Source organism: Trichosurus vulpecula, chromosome 8, assembly GCF_011100635.1.
Source record: "Trichosurus vulpecula isolate mTriVul1 chromosome 8, mTriVul1.pri, whole genome shotgun sequence".
Lineage (NCBI taxonomy): Eukaryota > Metazoa > Chordata > Mammalia > Diprotodontia > Phalangeridae > Trichosurus > Trichosurus vulpecula.
Window position 1 is genome coordinate 162,173,816 of NC_050580.1, and position 16,219 is coordinate 162,190,034.

Genomic DNA, 16,219 nt, shown 5'->3' on the forward strand with positions numbered 1-16,219 from the left:
AATTTACATTGATTTCTATGTTGTGCTGTAAAACCAATCTAGCATTTAGTAGGCTCTTATGATTTGCAAGGCACTACAGAAGTATTACTTAGTTGCTTCGGGTCTTTATATTCTTCCTCCTCTACACAGTCTACTTGAAGGACAAGAAAACATTTTTGGCTGCTGTTGTTGTTTTTTTAAATCCTCCTACACACAGCTCCAAGAACATTATTCTGCACACAACTGGTATTCACTAAGTGTCACTAGTGGACAGATCAGACAGAGGTGAATAAAAATTCATTACTTAAAAGGGAAGCATTTTCTGAACTGTAGTGTTTTTAAATGTGCTTTTTCCTTTTCATTTAACTTTCTATTGTACTAAAGCATCAGGTTAAATTTTAACTTTCTCATCCTGAAAAATGTAATACAAATAGCAACTGAAACGTAGTTGCATCAGCTGAGAGGGAGGGAAATGGCATCCCAACACACTATCAAGGCTTTATAATTTCATCAAAAAACCTGCAAGAGGCCATGACTCATCACTAAAGGCAAGAGCTAAGTCATCAAAATATGAAGTATCCCATAACAGTTCCAAGTAATGTTAACAAACAGTCAGAAATGGAACACAAGTACCTATCCTTAACATTTGTGCTAATTGACCAGTTCATTTAAATCTAAATTTTTACCATAATTCTGTTTAAATCAAAAGGTCTTCCTCCTTCCATATCTATTCTTTTCTAAGAAATATTGCTTTGTATCATCACAGGGTCGAAAAAAATGCAAATTACAATGGATATTAAAGGAAAATTTTATATTTCAAATCACCCTACAATTACCATTTCTTAGACCATGCAATATTGAATTTTGTCTTAAACCAAATGTAAAACTAAAAAATCTTTGCTAAAGGTGTACTTAAAAAAAAAAAGAAGTGTTTCCCTATAACAACATTGTAAGAGAATACTTTAAATCCATTAGGATTACAATTTAAGGGACTACTACAGTTAATCATTTTATGAAACTAATAATCCACCTGCAATATGAATAAAATTTCTGCTAATTTATCTATTTTCTAAGTTCAAAATTTTGTATATATAGTTTTTTTTAAGCAGGCACACCTGTACCATATGCCTGCTTAAAGATGGACCTACTTTATATCAGCCATTTAACACTAGACTAGCAACTCAATCATTCTTCTGTTAGTCTGCACTATAATTCTGTTATACTTTCCATGACTCACACAAATGACATGTTACTATATAAAGTGTGACATAAATCTCAATATGAACAGGTAAACAGCATGCCCAGCTCATCACTCTAAAAAATAACCATAAGCAAAAGTACCAAGCCTGGCTTGTCCTCAATTTTAAAAGATCGGCTTATGCTTGCACAATGCCTAGATGAATTATGACGATGGTAAAATGTTGGTTGTTACTTCCTTAATTAAAGCTTTTAGCAAATGCTTATACAACTTTGTCACCATCCTAATGGCTTATTCAATTTGAGAAGGAAAAAAAGAGAGACCAATCTTACCAGAAATTTAAAAATCTCTTTTACAGATATGATCTTTGATAAATATCCACTTTTATAACATGCCCAACACTGTGAAAAAAAATCCATTAATATAAAATTTTACTTTAAAATTTTGGTTGTTGAAAGTAAGAATAAAGGATTTTAATCTTCTTAAAAATTAAAGAGAAAGGATGCTATTCACAATACCAGAGAAATCCACAAAGTTACAAAAAGAAAAAGAAAATTTTTAAAAGCTAGAATAGAGTGTTCAATTGTTATACAAGAAAAATGTTTGGAATAAGAAAAGTTAACCTTTATTTGTTTTTACAAAAGACTTTCACTTTCAGTATAGAAGTATTAATGAGAAGCTGTATACTCAATGTTTTAGGGAATCTTTTTTGAACAAACATTCTTTGCTAATATATGGTCCTGAGTAGAAAAAGACCTAGATAAATATTTGATTTTTCCTCTCTAAATTCACTTATATTACTTGTTCTTGAACACTAACCAATAAAAATTTTTCAAATAGCATTTATTTTGCAACTGCTGAATCTAAGCTAAGGTCACAACACAGAATTTAAACCTAGGAGATCCCAGAAATTAAACATCTGTTCTATTTTCTTTCCATGTATCATTTCAACGAGCTCTTTCTACACAGACAGTATCCTACAAATAGTCCATATATGTTAATTACCTTTCATTCCTATAGAGTGGGCTACATTTATGTCAAGGTCACTGTAACAACATCTGACTGGCTACATATATTTTATTACATCTACATACAATACAATACTAAATAGACAAGTTCGATATCTCAACATATGTATAATGCCAAAGTGAATTAACACCTAGATGTCTCAAAATATGGTATTTAAAACTGGGCCAGAAGCATAATGATAAGGTATGCATTAACCTTTTCCCAAAGTGATTTCTGATAATGTTGAAGCTGTCATAAAAGTAATGATATTTTGCTTTGTGAATTAGATAAAAAACAATATCAGGTATTACGGCATCCAAGATGTGAATTTCAAGTTTAAAAATTAATAACAAAATGCTATATTATTTTCAAAAAGTCCTTCAATAGGGCAAAATCATTGTTTCAAAAAGGATAGAAATGTTCACCGGGATCTAAATTGCACAATACCTTATCTTCATCAGTGATGGATTTTATGTTTTACATGGAATTTTATTCTTTTCACAAGAAAGTTATTATTTGAAATAGAAGAAACACCTCTTCAAACATTTCGTTCTGCAACTTTAAAAAGTAAATGTTTTTAAGATTTGAGAATTGATTACAAATTATCTCCAGAAACCTTGACAGGTGATTGTTTCAAAGTGTCAATATGCTATCAATGAAATAGCAACAATACCAATTTCTTCTAAATATTCTCTTAAATGTATTTGGAAAAGGATTTTGCAAATCCTTACACTGTGTCTGCTGACAAACATGTGATACAAAATTCAGTTACAAAATTTAAATCTCTTCACATTAATAAGATTTACTTAAATTAAGATGCTTCTGGACTGCATAATATACTTGGCAGAAGAGGAAAAAATTACTATACCCATTCACAGGTTAGATATGTTGAATGCCAAAGACTGGGTGTGCAGCTAAAATATACACAGAAATCAGTCATCTTAAACCAAAATCCTCTATTCCAAAGTATCACCTAATGTTCTGAGTATTTCTAACACAAAGAAATAACTTAAAATTTTACATATATTCTAAGCAATTGGGAGACAAATTACCCATTTCAACATGCCCCAATACCCTTTTACTTCAAATTAAATGTACACATGAAAAGTTCTGAAATATGGCAAGCTGATGTCGAAAATCCCTAACAACTAACATTCTAATATATAAGTAGATATGGAAAAATTACATTTTGCATTTTTTATTTTATAAAGTTAAATGACAAAATAGCTTATCTTCGAAAAAAATTAATAAAGTTATCACAAATGGAAAGTCTATAAAATGTATTTCCAAAAGAACTCTGAAAATGCTGCTCAAATAAAAATTTTCCAAAAGTTTTCTTAGCTCATGGTCAAAAGAATTTGTTAAGATCACAGGAAACAAATTAATTCTTGAATCAGTATCATTCATTCATTCAAAAAATATTTATCGACTGCCTACTATATTTAAGACACTTAATATTATTCAGAATATTTCTACAACAAAGTAATTGAAATTAATTTTAATAATTCTTAACTGCAAAAATTAAACCTTTACCTCTTCCTCCCAAGCACTAGTAGGAAAGGGAATATGGACCACATTTTTTTTTAATATTTTTAAATGACTAATTTAGAAATAATCCTCTTTTTTTCCCCTACCAAAAAAGAGCTTAGGAATCAAGCTTTCCTCTGGTTACCAGCAACAAGGAAGGGGAAAACAGCTGACATTTCAAAATATCCTCATGATTAACAATGATATCAACTTGGAATTCTATTTTCAAAATGCAAAATATGTTTTACTTTTTACCAGTACTGAGTACCATAAAAATAAAACATAGCCACAAGTGAACTGATATAAAAGTAGGGTTTAATTTCTTGTTCCCATATTTTTAAAAAAATTTATTAAGATACATATAGATTAATAAACTTTTTCTGTCACATGTATTTAACAACTGATTTTCTTAAATGTTCAACATCATGGCTTTGGTGAAAGTTTTGTGCTTTTTTTTTTTTTTAATCTAAGCATTAAGGGGAAAAACACACAGGAAAGTATAGCCTCTTCACACCGGAATGGACTTTATTCTGGGAAACCGAAAAAGAATGACTTGGAGAAAAAGTATACTTTCTCCACATTCTACGTAGAACGATAGAAGAAATTACAAAAAATATTCAGGGGATCAATATGATCATTTGATCAAAAAATGATTAGTCATAAACATTTCCATTAGTTTTAGTGGATCTAGAAGCTGTAGAATTTTAAGCTGATTTAACTTAATCTAATCACAGTGTCCCAATGTTATTAGAATTTAGAAAAAGTTTCACTCATCTATTCATTGTTTTCTCCTATTTAGAGGATATGAAAAGAATTCCACATTTTTATGATTACCTTTATATTCCATTCTTTTAAAAAAAATTGCCACCAATTTATTCCTAATTTCTAAATCTATGAACATAGCCATTTTACTCACACTTTATTTGCCCAGCCTTATTTGAAGTACACAATGCATTCATTCAATAGTGCCTTTTTAATCTTTTTTAAAACTTTTTGACTAATGGTGCTAAGTAGTGTCAAATGTATAGACAGAAAATAAAAAAATATTTGCTTTTACACACAAACAACCCATTGACAATAGCATTTTTTTGTTTAGCTTTTGTACAGAAGCATGTTCCAGGATCTCTTATATTAAATAAACACTTTACTGAAGCATAATATGCATGGAAGGTGATGTTTTCAAGATATCCTAGATGGCTAATCTTCTAACATTAAATACAAATAGATCGCTATGTTTTTATTTTGAAACTGACACCTAATTAGATTTGTATTTCTGTATTATTTTAAAATAAAAATATTTTAACCTCTTCCAATAAGCAGTGTATCAGAACCCAAGAGATTTGAACTTGGGGCTTTCAACTGCATCTTACCTGATCCACTGAACTGACTGCTTCCCAGGGTTGTTGGTCTGGTTTTCCCACTATTAACAGGTGGGGAAAACATCTGCAAAACAACCAAAAATTCATGTTAGTAAGGAAACTCCTCTTATAAGCTGCATCTCTCTACTACACAGCAGTTCACACAGAGAAATCAATTAACTGCCACATTTCAAAGTTGGAAAAGAAATAAGATTGAGTCAATGCATTCCAAATCACAAAGACCTCTGAGCCTTACTACTTCATAACATTACATGTAAATACTGGCACTCTTCTGTTCTTCCATGAATGTCAAAAATTATAAAACGCCATACTAAATGATTCTCATTGAACAATTAATGCATAGAAATAAAACAGCTTGTCCATATGAAAATTCAGATAATTCATGTTCCCTTAACTATAACTACATACAGAAGAGGTTCATTATAACAGTGGTTAACCACACTGCAGGTGTCAGTCCTGTCTCCTAACAGCAGAGTTATAAAGAGACTCCACTGTACCAGAATTAAGGGCAAAAATGATTTGGTTTCATTGTCAATGATTTTAAGTATTAAATTATTTCCCTCATTTTTTAAACCTAACCTGGTTTAAAACAAAACTACCTGGTTCAGTAAATAGACTCATAAAAACCCTAACTCTGGGTTGGGTTTGTCTGAGCTAACATCTTTCAGATACCATACATTAAAATTAACCAAAGGAAAAAGAAGTGTGGGGGGAGGGGAAGCATAAAGTTGGCTTCAGAGGAAACAAAATAATTTTTTAAAAGAACTCTGATAATCATCAGGGTCACTGGGCTACTCAACCAAAAGTTTATGATTACATTGTTTTATTTTTCACTAGTTAAGCCAAATGACCCCTCTGGCATTAAAGTTTTAAATCTCAAAGTCTAGACATTACATCAAAGTTCAGGTGTCCAACTTGGCTGAGCTGGACTCAGGCCCTGAGCAGTGCAGCTGGAACTGAGGCTGCCCTAATCCCAGGTCCCTTTTTACCAGGGCAGAGCCATAAGAACACCTCGAAAGATATCCTACCGCACTGAAGTCCAGCAGGTCGCTCAGCTCCTTGTCTGTCCCTATAGCCGCCATTCGCTGCTGCTGAGAATTCATCTTCGGTCACTTCTAGCAGGTCCTAAGATAGAGGAAACACTGCTTACTGAGACCACCATGGTTCAGAAAGGACTGGAAGCTGAATCCAAAAGTGTATGTGATTGTAGGAAGAGAGGAAAGGGTGCCTTTTCTGGGAGGGGGGGAAGTGAGGGTTGGAGACATGGACTCACTTTTAATATTGGACCCTTTCAGTCTGTTTGTTTTAATAATCCTGGGCAAGCAGTGGACCTGTCTGAGTACAGGTTTCCCTGTCCCCAAATAGGTATGTGTACTGTACTGATCTCTAACGAAGGAGAGGAGCCAGGTGGCTGGGTACGAGGTGGCAGATCATTTTGAATACACATGTAAAGAACAGGAAAGGGTAGCGGAGGCTCGTGCAACTCGACAGATCTCCCCTAAGTTTGCTGGAGCTCTGGACCCTTTCCCCTCCCCTTCTTCCCCTACCCCAGACAGCCAGCTACCCAAGCACCCGCCAGGAGGTGGCTGGAAGGACCGGGTCTCTAGCTGGTTTAGGTCTCATCCCTTGTGGGGGCGGGGGAGAGGGGGTCGAAAGGGTTAGAAAGAGGAAGGGGGAGGGGTAGAGAGGGAGAAAAAAAAATTCGCCATCCAACAAGCAAGTGTGGAGAAGAAGAGAGGGAGAGAAGATGTTTAGTGACTCACTATCTAGGCAACAATAGAGCTGACAAGTTGCTGGGAATGTGCATCTCACTAGAGCCATGTCTGCGGCTGCCGCTTCCCGGACATTACTGCTGATTTGCAGAGGATCAACACAGAACTGACTTTGCTTTTTTTTTTTTTTATTTTCTTTCTTTTTCTTTTCTTTTTTTTTTTTTTTAAAGAAGCCCACTAAATCTTGCTCTCTCCCTTCCTTCCTCTCCTTTCCTGGCTCGGCCTCCTCCCTCTCTTCCTCCCTTCCTCCTTCCCACCCAGCCCCGAACCTGCCAAGACAATGAGCCTCCACAGCCCCGGAGCCTCCGCCGCCGCCGCCGCCGCCGCCGCCGTGTGCGCCCCGGGCGCGCCAGCACCGAGCGGAGCGGAGTGCAGGGCGCACAGGGCCGAGTGCGCCGCCCGCCTCCCGGTGGGGCTGCATTTCCCCCGGCACGAGTGCCAGTGCCTCCTCCTCCTCCTCCCCGCCTCCCCCTTGCACCCCTCCCCCCACACAAGTTGGAGGGGGTCCTCCGGGCTCGACGCTTTACAAAGGGGGGCAGAGTTCAGGCGCTGGGAGGAAAGGGGGGGACGCCGAGGGGGGGAAACGACTCCGACAGCTTCCACTCCGGGAAGGGGGGCTGCCGCGCAGCGCACGGGGACCCGGCTCCCAGCTCAACCCAAACAGACCTCCCACCCCATCCACGCTGCTCCCCCTCCCCCCCTCGCGCCCTCCCCACACTGGCTTCTCAGTCCCTGCCCCACTCCTCTCCCAACTCTCCCCCCAGCCCGGGCTCGGGGCCCGCGCCCCCAGCCAGCCCCGCATTTACCTGCAGCTCCCTCTGCACATTCAACCACCCCGATAGAAGTTCACTTTGGCCGGGAGAGCGGGCTTGGGCTTCCCCTTCCACCTCCCGGCTTCTCTCTCCACTTTCCTCCTCGCAGAGACTCAGATCAGGGCAGGTGAGGGGGCTCTCGGGCCTGGCCGCCCCTTCCTCCCCGGGCGGGCTGGCTGTGCCCCCGAATAGAACTTGTGGGTCTCCCTTAGGCGGACATTTTTTTTGCTTAGGCGGCCTCAGCACCACGCTCGGGCTTCGGCTCCGGATCCCTCCGCGCCTGGAGGAGCCCTGGGGTTAACCCCTTCCTCTCCGGCCCTCTCCCAGCTGAGTCGGGAAGTTGGGGGCTGGGGAGTGGGAGGAGCCGGAGGGAATGGGGAGGGGCAGCTACAATGCACATGGACAAAGCCCGCGGTGGGGTGAGGCGGGCTGGAATGTAGGGGGGAGGCGGTACGCCCCTGGTGAAGCCGGGGCTGACGGCTGGGGCCGTGTCGTCTGATATCCCTGAAGAGAACGGCACTGAACTGCGAACTCGGCGCCGCCTCCTTCCTACCATCCTCCTTCTACTGGCTATAAACGCGGGGCTGGAGGGAGTCGCAGCTGCAGGAGCATCTGGATCCTGCACCCGGACCACCTCCTAGACCGAGATACGCTCCTAGCTAGATAAGAGGCCTCAACGAAGCTGAACTTTGGCTTTCTTCTACTACTCGGCCAGTGCTGTAAAGGCGTTGTAAACCGCATCTTTTGCTCTGAGTTCCGCGAATTTCAGTGCCAGGGGTGGGGGCGTGCAGAGTACTGGACAGCGCCTTGAGCGGAAAATGCGCTAGGAAACTGTGAGAGAAATGTTCCAGGCTCTAGGTTTTCTTAGTTACTGTACTTTGAAAAGGGCTAAGGATTGGCAAAATTACAGCAGAAAAAAAAGAAAAAAAAATTAGTCCACTAAAGCTCAGCGTTGTATTGGCCTTTTACGCCCACCCATCTTCATTTGCTCAATCCAAGACCTGTTAAAACACCCTGACCGAAACTCTCATCCCAATCTACACATGTATTGAACCTGACCCAGGGAAGTAAGCCCAAGTCAGGTAGTAGTTGGAGCAAGATACTAACTAAGCGTAATTGTGTTATTTCCTTTTATAAAGGGTGGTGGTGGCTAATGGATTGGGCTTTCATTTTACACCCATGGAAACATTCATGGTTCTCTCAGCATGTATATCAGCCTCCTCAACGTGCAGAGAGGCGACCCTGGGTTCCAGCTATGTCAGGTCCTACCATCTTTGAAAGACCTCCGTTATAAACTGCCACAGACACTATACGGGGACCAGCTCCAGAAAGTTGCTAAGTGACTTCTGTTCTTGTTTAAGTTTGGTCATGGCAACTCCTGAAGAGCATCTACTAAGACCTGGAGAAATTCAACGCAATGAGGGAATCACGGATATTTCCAAAGATCTAGCCGCTCTGTGTGCCTTAGTGTATTAATGTATCATATATCAATTGATAAGCATTTATTAAATACTTAAGAAGTGCCAAGCACTATGCTAAGGGTTGTGGGTACAAAGATAAAAATTCTCTGCCCTCAAGCAGGTTAGATTCTAGTGGGGGAGCCAAGATAAACAGGAAAAATAGGTACATAAAAACCATACAGAGTAGATAAAGGGAACCTTAGAAGGGAAGACAGCATCTAGGGGAACTAGGGAAGACCTCCTGCAGAAAGTAGTGTTTAAGTTGAGTGTTGAGAGAAGCTAGGGGACCATCAGAGGTAGTGGTAAGAAGAAAAGAGCATTCCAGGCAAGGGGACAGCCAATGCAAAGGTAAAAACATGGAAGAGGAGAATATATGTAGAGTGCATGGAGGGGAGTAATGTGTAAGAAGACTATAAAGATAGGAAAGATCCAAGTTGTGAATAGCTTCAAATGTCAAAGTATTTAGGAACCCACTGAAATCTAGAGGGGGCAGGGTATAGTGACCTGTCAGAATTGTTCTATAGGAAAATCACTTTGGCAGCTATGTGGAAGATAAATTTGAGTAAGGAAAAACTTGAAACAGAGAGACCAATTAGGAGGCTATTGCAAATAATCCAGGCAGGAGGTGATGACGGGCTGAGCTAAGTTTTTGACTGTGTGAGTAAAGAGAAGGGGCCATGCAGGAGATATTGTGGAGATGTCAACAAGATTTGACAAGTGATGCTGGCTCTAAGTCAGACAGCTAAACAGCAAAACATCCAAAGAATTAGAAAGAAGACAGGCAGAGTGGATGTAGAGAGAAGCAGCCTGAGTTTGAGGTTACAAAGGGACAGGCAACATGGAAGAAAGTGATTTGGGTTTAAAAAAAGAGTCACCTTCAACCAGTACAAATTCCTGGTATACCAACTCGGCTGGGGTTTTGCTGCTATTTAACTGTCCTATTCAGATTTAGTTGACTCATATTTCATTCACCACACTGACTTTGAAAGTTTTTATTCTCTCTTTTCAATCCAGCTGCACTTCTTCCCTTCCCCAGCATACAATTAAAGTAAATTATTTACCTTCACTGAGGAAATCAAGGCTATTTGATCGGAGTTCCCTAAGTTTACTACCTCAATTTCTCCTAACTTCTCAGCATGATAACCCACCTTCCCCCTCTTCATAAAAGAGTTATCTCTACTGAATAATCCCTCTTTACTTATGTCAATGATTCCACTCTCTCCAGCCTCTTTCTGGGACCTTACTCTGTGAGTCAAAGCCTCTCACTCAAACTCAATCATTTCTTCAATCTCTTCCCAATTGAGTCCTCATCTGCTTACAAATATACTTAGGTCTTCCCAACCTCTCACTTCTAAAAGGGAGGAGTGGTAGAAGGAGAAGCCTTCTCTTAAGCCTTCTATCCTATCCTGCTACATCTTATCTCTGTCCTCTCTTTCAATGATAAACTTCAATTCATTCTTGGATTCTTTCAAGCTGTAATTATAAAAGAAGTACCTGGTCAAGAAATCATTGGACTTTTAAAAAATATATCTAAAAATATATCTAATATCTTAAATGACCTTCCCTCTTTTTTCTTTTTTTCTTTCATGCTTCCTTTTGCAATCATGTATTATCTCTTCCTCTCACTGCCTCCCCCAATTGAATAGTAAAAAATAAAAGGAAAAAGAGAGAAAAATAGAACCCTCACAGCAAATATGAATCAAAATCTGCCACAAAATAAATCTCCACGTTGACCATTAACAAAAAAAAATGTATGTCTCATTCTGCATTTTAAGTCTATCGCCTCTCTGACAGCAGGTAGGTGGCATGTTTCATCTTCATTCCTCTGGATTTGTGGGGTTTTTATAGCATTTATCAAAACTCCAAAGTTTCTCAAAGTTGTTTTTGTCATGGTTGCTTGGCTTTCTCCAGGAGAGATCTCAGGAGAGTTCACATGAGTACCATCAGAACAGAGAAGGAAATTAGTAGAAATAATCCATGGTAAGAGTTGGGCTAGGTGTGCCTGACAAAAGAGCAAGGGATTCAATGACAACTGATAGCAGATGGTGGAAGTGATCAACCACGGGATCAAGACAGTAAAAGAAGGAAATGATACCAGAGCAGGAGTTATAGAATGGGAGAACAGAGAGGGGAGGCAGGCTGACCAGTTGAAGGATACATTACAATACTTTTTGGTTATGGATTGAACTAGATAGCCACTGAAGTAATCAATTCTGTGGTCATGTATCAGAGTTATCTATGTTTCTAAACATCCTAGTAAACTGTAAATTCCATGAGGACAAGGACTATGCCTTATCTAAATAGTGTATGTTCCGGAGAGCTTAGTAAGATGATCTTAATGTCAATTAACTAATTGTTGAAGCAAAGTGTATATTGTTATCGCTGATGTACCACTGAAGCACTGTTGGGAGGACCTTTTTGTAAAGTTCTTGGAGATCTTTAAGGAAAGAAGGTGGAAATAAGAATACATTCAATACCATAAACAAGGGTCCCACCAGATCCCCCAGGTGGTGAAAGGTCCTGTACTAGCACTGCTTTTTCCAGTGACCCAAGTTGTTGAGAGCCCAGGTGTCTTGCCTTTGTTCCTGTATGCTTTACATTGGATAGAGTGAGAAAGAGATAGCTTTAACCACAGGTGTGGTTTGTGGCAATAAGACTTCTACACTGTAGGCTTTATGCCTTTTACTTTCTTAACCTTACCACACCACAGCTACTATGCAGCATGCAGTTAGCACATCTGTGCCTCGTATGCCATTTGAACTTATGGGCTTTTCTACCTGGATTCATTGCACCCATATTCTGACTTATTTACCATTGTTCTACTTCCAACAAAACATATAAACTATGAAGGATGAGAGTAAGCAATTATGAGCTTTCAGACTTGTTTTAGAAGCTATTTGTGTGTAATCAGCAGACTTGCAATCAAGAAACTTGAGTTCAATCCTGAGCTACAAATGACCTCACCATTTAGGACCTCAGTTTCTTCATTTGTAAAATGAGGATATTGGACTAGATGGCTTCAAGGGTCTCTTTCAACCTAAAGTCCTCTGTGTCTAATCTATTCTCTCATAGTCTCTGGGAGAAAGATGAAACAGTAAATCTTTATTTTCAGTGGAAAGATATGGAAATTCGGGTACTAATGATGCATTAATCTGGTTAAAACTGGGGTTGCACTGTATCTATAATCCATTTCTTAGCCCTTGGAGTCATCTGGGTCACAGTATTGATATCTAAATTTAATTTAAGCCAAAGGGCTTAAAAATTATGCAGTTGAGAAATGGTCAAGAATCAGAGAGCATTAAAGCAATATTCCAACATTATTTCCCTAATATTGATAACCCACCAATAATCGACAGATTTTTAAGGCACCCATAAATTGCATTTGCTAGGTGCTATAGGTGATATAAAGAAGAATAAGACTATACTCACCTCAAGTTGCTTCCACTCCAGGCAGAACCCTCATCTCCTAAAATCCATATCCTTGTCCTATTCATTACACCAGGTCATTCCTAAGACAGGAATTCTGTGAGTCTGGAGTTTTAGAAGTCCATTCATTCAACAGTTGGTCAATAAATATTTATTAAGTGCCAGATATGTGCCAAGCACTCTGTAAGCACTAAGGATAAAAAAAAATAAAAGACAGTTCTTGCTCTTGAGGAACTCACAGTCTAATGGGGGAGATAACAAAAATATTTATAGCAGCTTTTTTTGTGGTGGCTAAGAACTGCCCATCAAGTGGGGAATGGCTAAACAAGCTGGGTATTTGATTGTGATGAAATATTATTGTGCTATAAGAAACAACAAGCAGGATGATTTCAGAAAAACCTGGAAAGATTTGCACCAACTGATGTATAGTGAAGTGAATAGAACCAGGAGAATGTTGTACACAGTAACAGCAGTATGGTTCGATGAAGAGCTGTGAATGACTTATCTATTCTCAGCAGTACAATGAACTAAGCCAATCCCGAAGGACTAATGATAACGTATACTATCCACATCCAGGGAAGGAGCTGATACTGATTGAATACAGACTGAAGCATGCTATTTTTCACTTTCTTCTTTTCATTAATATGCAAATTATTTACATAATTGCACATGTGTAACCTATATCTGATTACTTGTCACCTCAGGGAAGGGAGAGGGGAAGGAGGGAGAGATAGAATTTGGAACTCAAAACTTTAAATAAAAATGTTTTAAAAGTTGGAAAATAACTATGTACAGACAAGCTCTACATAGGACAAACGGAAAACAATCAACAAGGGGATGGCACTAGAATTAAGACATTTATTAAATTTCTACTGTGTGCAATGTTCTCCATTTGAGATGGACTTTTTTTTCATCTTTGCCCTTCTTCCTAAAAGCACTCCCTATTTAAAGATGTTCTTCAAAGAAACCTTTGTCCAATAGCAAGGTATTCAATCAGATTATGAGATGAGACTTTCTTATGGTGTTTATGAGGGGAGTCGCGCCATTATGAGGGGCTAGGAGAAGTATCCAAGCACTGAAATAAGGATCTAGATTTAACCTGGAATAGTGAGGCCCCAAGGATATGAGCCACTTAAGCCTGAAATTGTTGTTCAGTCATTTTTCAGTCACATCCAACTCTTTATAACCCCATTTAGGGTTTTCTTGGCAAAGATACTGGAGTGGTTTGCCATTTCTTTCTCCAGCTCATTTTACAGATGAGGAACTAAGGCAAGCGGTGACTTGCCCAGGGTCACACAGCCAGTGAATGTCTAAGGCCAGAACTCAGGAGGATGAGTCTTCCTGACTCCAAACCCAGCACTCTATCCACTAGGCCATCTAGCTGCCCTGTGTTTGAAATTAAGATTTAAAATTAAAATTCCCTCATCAACCTCCCAAATCATTCATAATTATTCTCACCTTTGTCCAGGCTATTCCCTGGGCCCCCTAGAAGTGCCCTCCCCCCTCTTCTCCACCTATTCAAGTTTTACCTATCCTTCAAGGCCTGCTAAAGTCATAACTTTTTTTTTGACAGCTCTGGCCTTTACTGATTTCCTCTCCTACTTTCACATTAAGCCATGTGGTTAGTAGACGAACACTTGTCTTAGAAATGAAAAAGACCTAAGTTTAAGTGTCAACTCAGACACTGACCAGCCATGTAAATCTGGGCAAACAGCCTTTCTGAACTCGGTTTCCTTCATTTATAAATGGGGATAATATAGTAATAAGTAGTAGTAATAAATGATTGCCTATTTCATAGGGTTATTGTGAGGAAAGCACTTTGTAATCCTTAAAATGCCATAGAAATATGAGTTTGGGTCCTTAATTCCCACTACAAATATTGACTTACCACACATTCTGTCACTTGATTATATTATAATTTATATTATTCTCTAATTGCTTCTTGTTTAGGAATCATACCTCCCAAAGAGTTTATAAGTTCCTTTATGATAATTATGTCTTTTTTTCTTTCCTCCTTTTTCTGTACCTTACATAGAACCTGGTACAGTAAGGCACATTGTATGTAAAGAGTTGAATAAATTTGACTCTCCTTAAATCAAATATGCCTTCCCCTGCTTTCACAATTACCTTTGGTCACTACTTTTAGTTATGGGTAAGAGATACTTTATGGACAAACTAAGACCTGCCTTTCCCCTTCCCAGTAGAAAAAGAGGTAAAGAAATATATGTACTCCTCCTTATGCTGAGCCAAGGGAGCGAACTGCAGTAATTGCATATTTAAGAGCTTGCCTAGGGATGCAGACCTCATCATGATGGTTTCATCATGGCCTTGCATTTTTATTCTGTAAATTGAGGTGAAATTTTTTGTCTTCCATTTTCTCACATGTAATTTGGAAACTTTAGTGTCTGCTTCAATCAAACAAAAAAAATCCACTTTTATTTTCTTCACTGAATACAGACATAAGAAATAAAAAGGTCAAACTAAAGTATTTAATGTGGTCAGTTCTCAGTTTTTCACACAACTGGAGAAAAGTTGTGGCATAGATAATCCCAAATAGCAGTTTTCTCCCCCCCAAAAAAATTATTTATATTTTACTTTTGAAGGGGGAGCTTGGAAAGATAATGTTGAAATTGTTGCTATCAATGGCACCAGAAGACTAAGGAAGTTGCAGCTAAACCAAAGTATGGCACATAGGTTATCCTTGAAGGGACTAATAAATGAGTTAAGAGAAATGATTTTATAGTGCCCCAAAGGCAACAAGAAATATGATATCCTGGGATGCTTAGTAATATTACCTTTCTTTATTCAAGTATAGGCAAAAAGACCACCCTGAAGATAATTGCAACTCATACCTCACCGGCTGTGGCACATGCTGAAGAGGAAGAGAAAATCTCTGAAGATATTTGTGAGAACAATCAAACCAAATCAATATAACTTTGATTCCTAGTGACTTTAAGGCAAAGTTGGGCATAAAGGGAGATGGTGGAAAATGTATTAGAAAATATGGCCGAAGATTAAGAAATGAAAAAGGCCAAAATCTTGTAGACTAGTCAGAAACCTCCTCTCAACACACTTTCTTCAAAAAGAGAATTGGAAAACATTGGACATATTTGAAGCCAAATTACATCACAAAAATTCAATTTACAATACCATAGTTCAGAGTAAATTACTGATTATTGATATCATGTTAGAATCAGTTATCTGTACAAAGTTAGAAAAATTACTAGCTAGAACAAAGTTCAAAATCCACACCAAATTATGTTAAAGGAGAATATTGCATGCAATTAACGGTGGATCCAAACTGACCTTTTTAAACAAACTATTAATGCTGAAAAATTAGAAGTGGATAATGGAAAATATATTGACTCCTGGTTATCACAATTTCCTACAGAAGTTTAACCGATATAAATAATCATAATGCATAAGCTGAAAGAATCCCCAAATTACTTTAGCCTGCAAGCACTAGTCAAAATACAAAATTAGCCAAACACAGCACTGACTTAGACTACAAACTAATTTGCAAAATGTCACAGAGGAACATAAGGGGATATAATCGATAGTGTATCAATTCACAAAAATAGCCAAAAGTAGTAGAGGACATGGCAAATAGGAATGATAGTAGTAGTAATAATAATAATAGAAGCTAACATTTATATAG

The 16,219-nt window shown here is 38.5% G+C and overlaps 1 protein-coding gene across 3 annotated transcripts in view; it reads right to left on the minus strand.

Annotated features, from left to right (window-relative positions):
• The window catches only part of TCF12 (transcription factor 12), a 424,142-nt gene extending 416,133 nt beyond the window's left edge, over nucleotides 1-8,009 (minus strand). For 2 of the 3 annotated variants that reach the window (XM_036737190.1, XM_036737189.1), the window contains exons 1-3: nucleotides 7,670-8,009; nucleotides 6,120-6,216; nucleotides 5,083-5,155 (exon numbers count right to left, since the gene is read on the minus strand). In XM_036737190.1, the coding sequence (XP_036593085.1) occupies nucleotides 5,083-5,155; nucleotides 6,120-6,194 (148 nt within the window). In that variant the 5' untranslated portion in view covers nucleotides 6,195-6,216; nucleotides 7,670-8,009. The remainder of the gene's footprint in view (nucleotides 1-5,082; nucleotides 5,156-6,119; nucleotides 6,217-7,669) is intronic. The other variant, XM_036737191.1, reaches the window with a different exon arrangement.
• Between the last annotated feature and the right edge of the window lie 8,210 nt (nucleotides 8,010-16,219).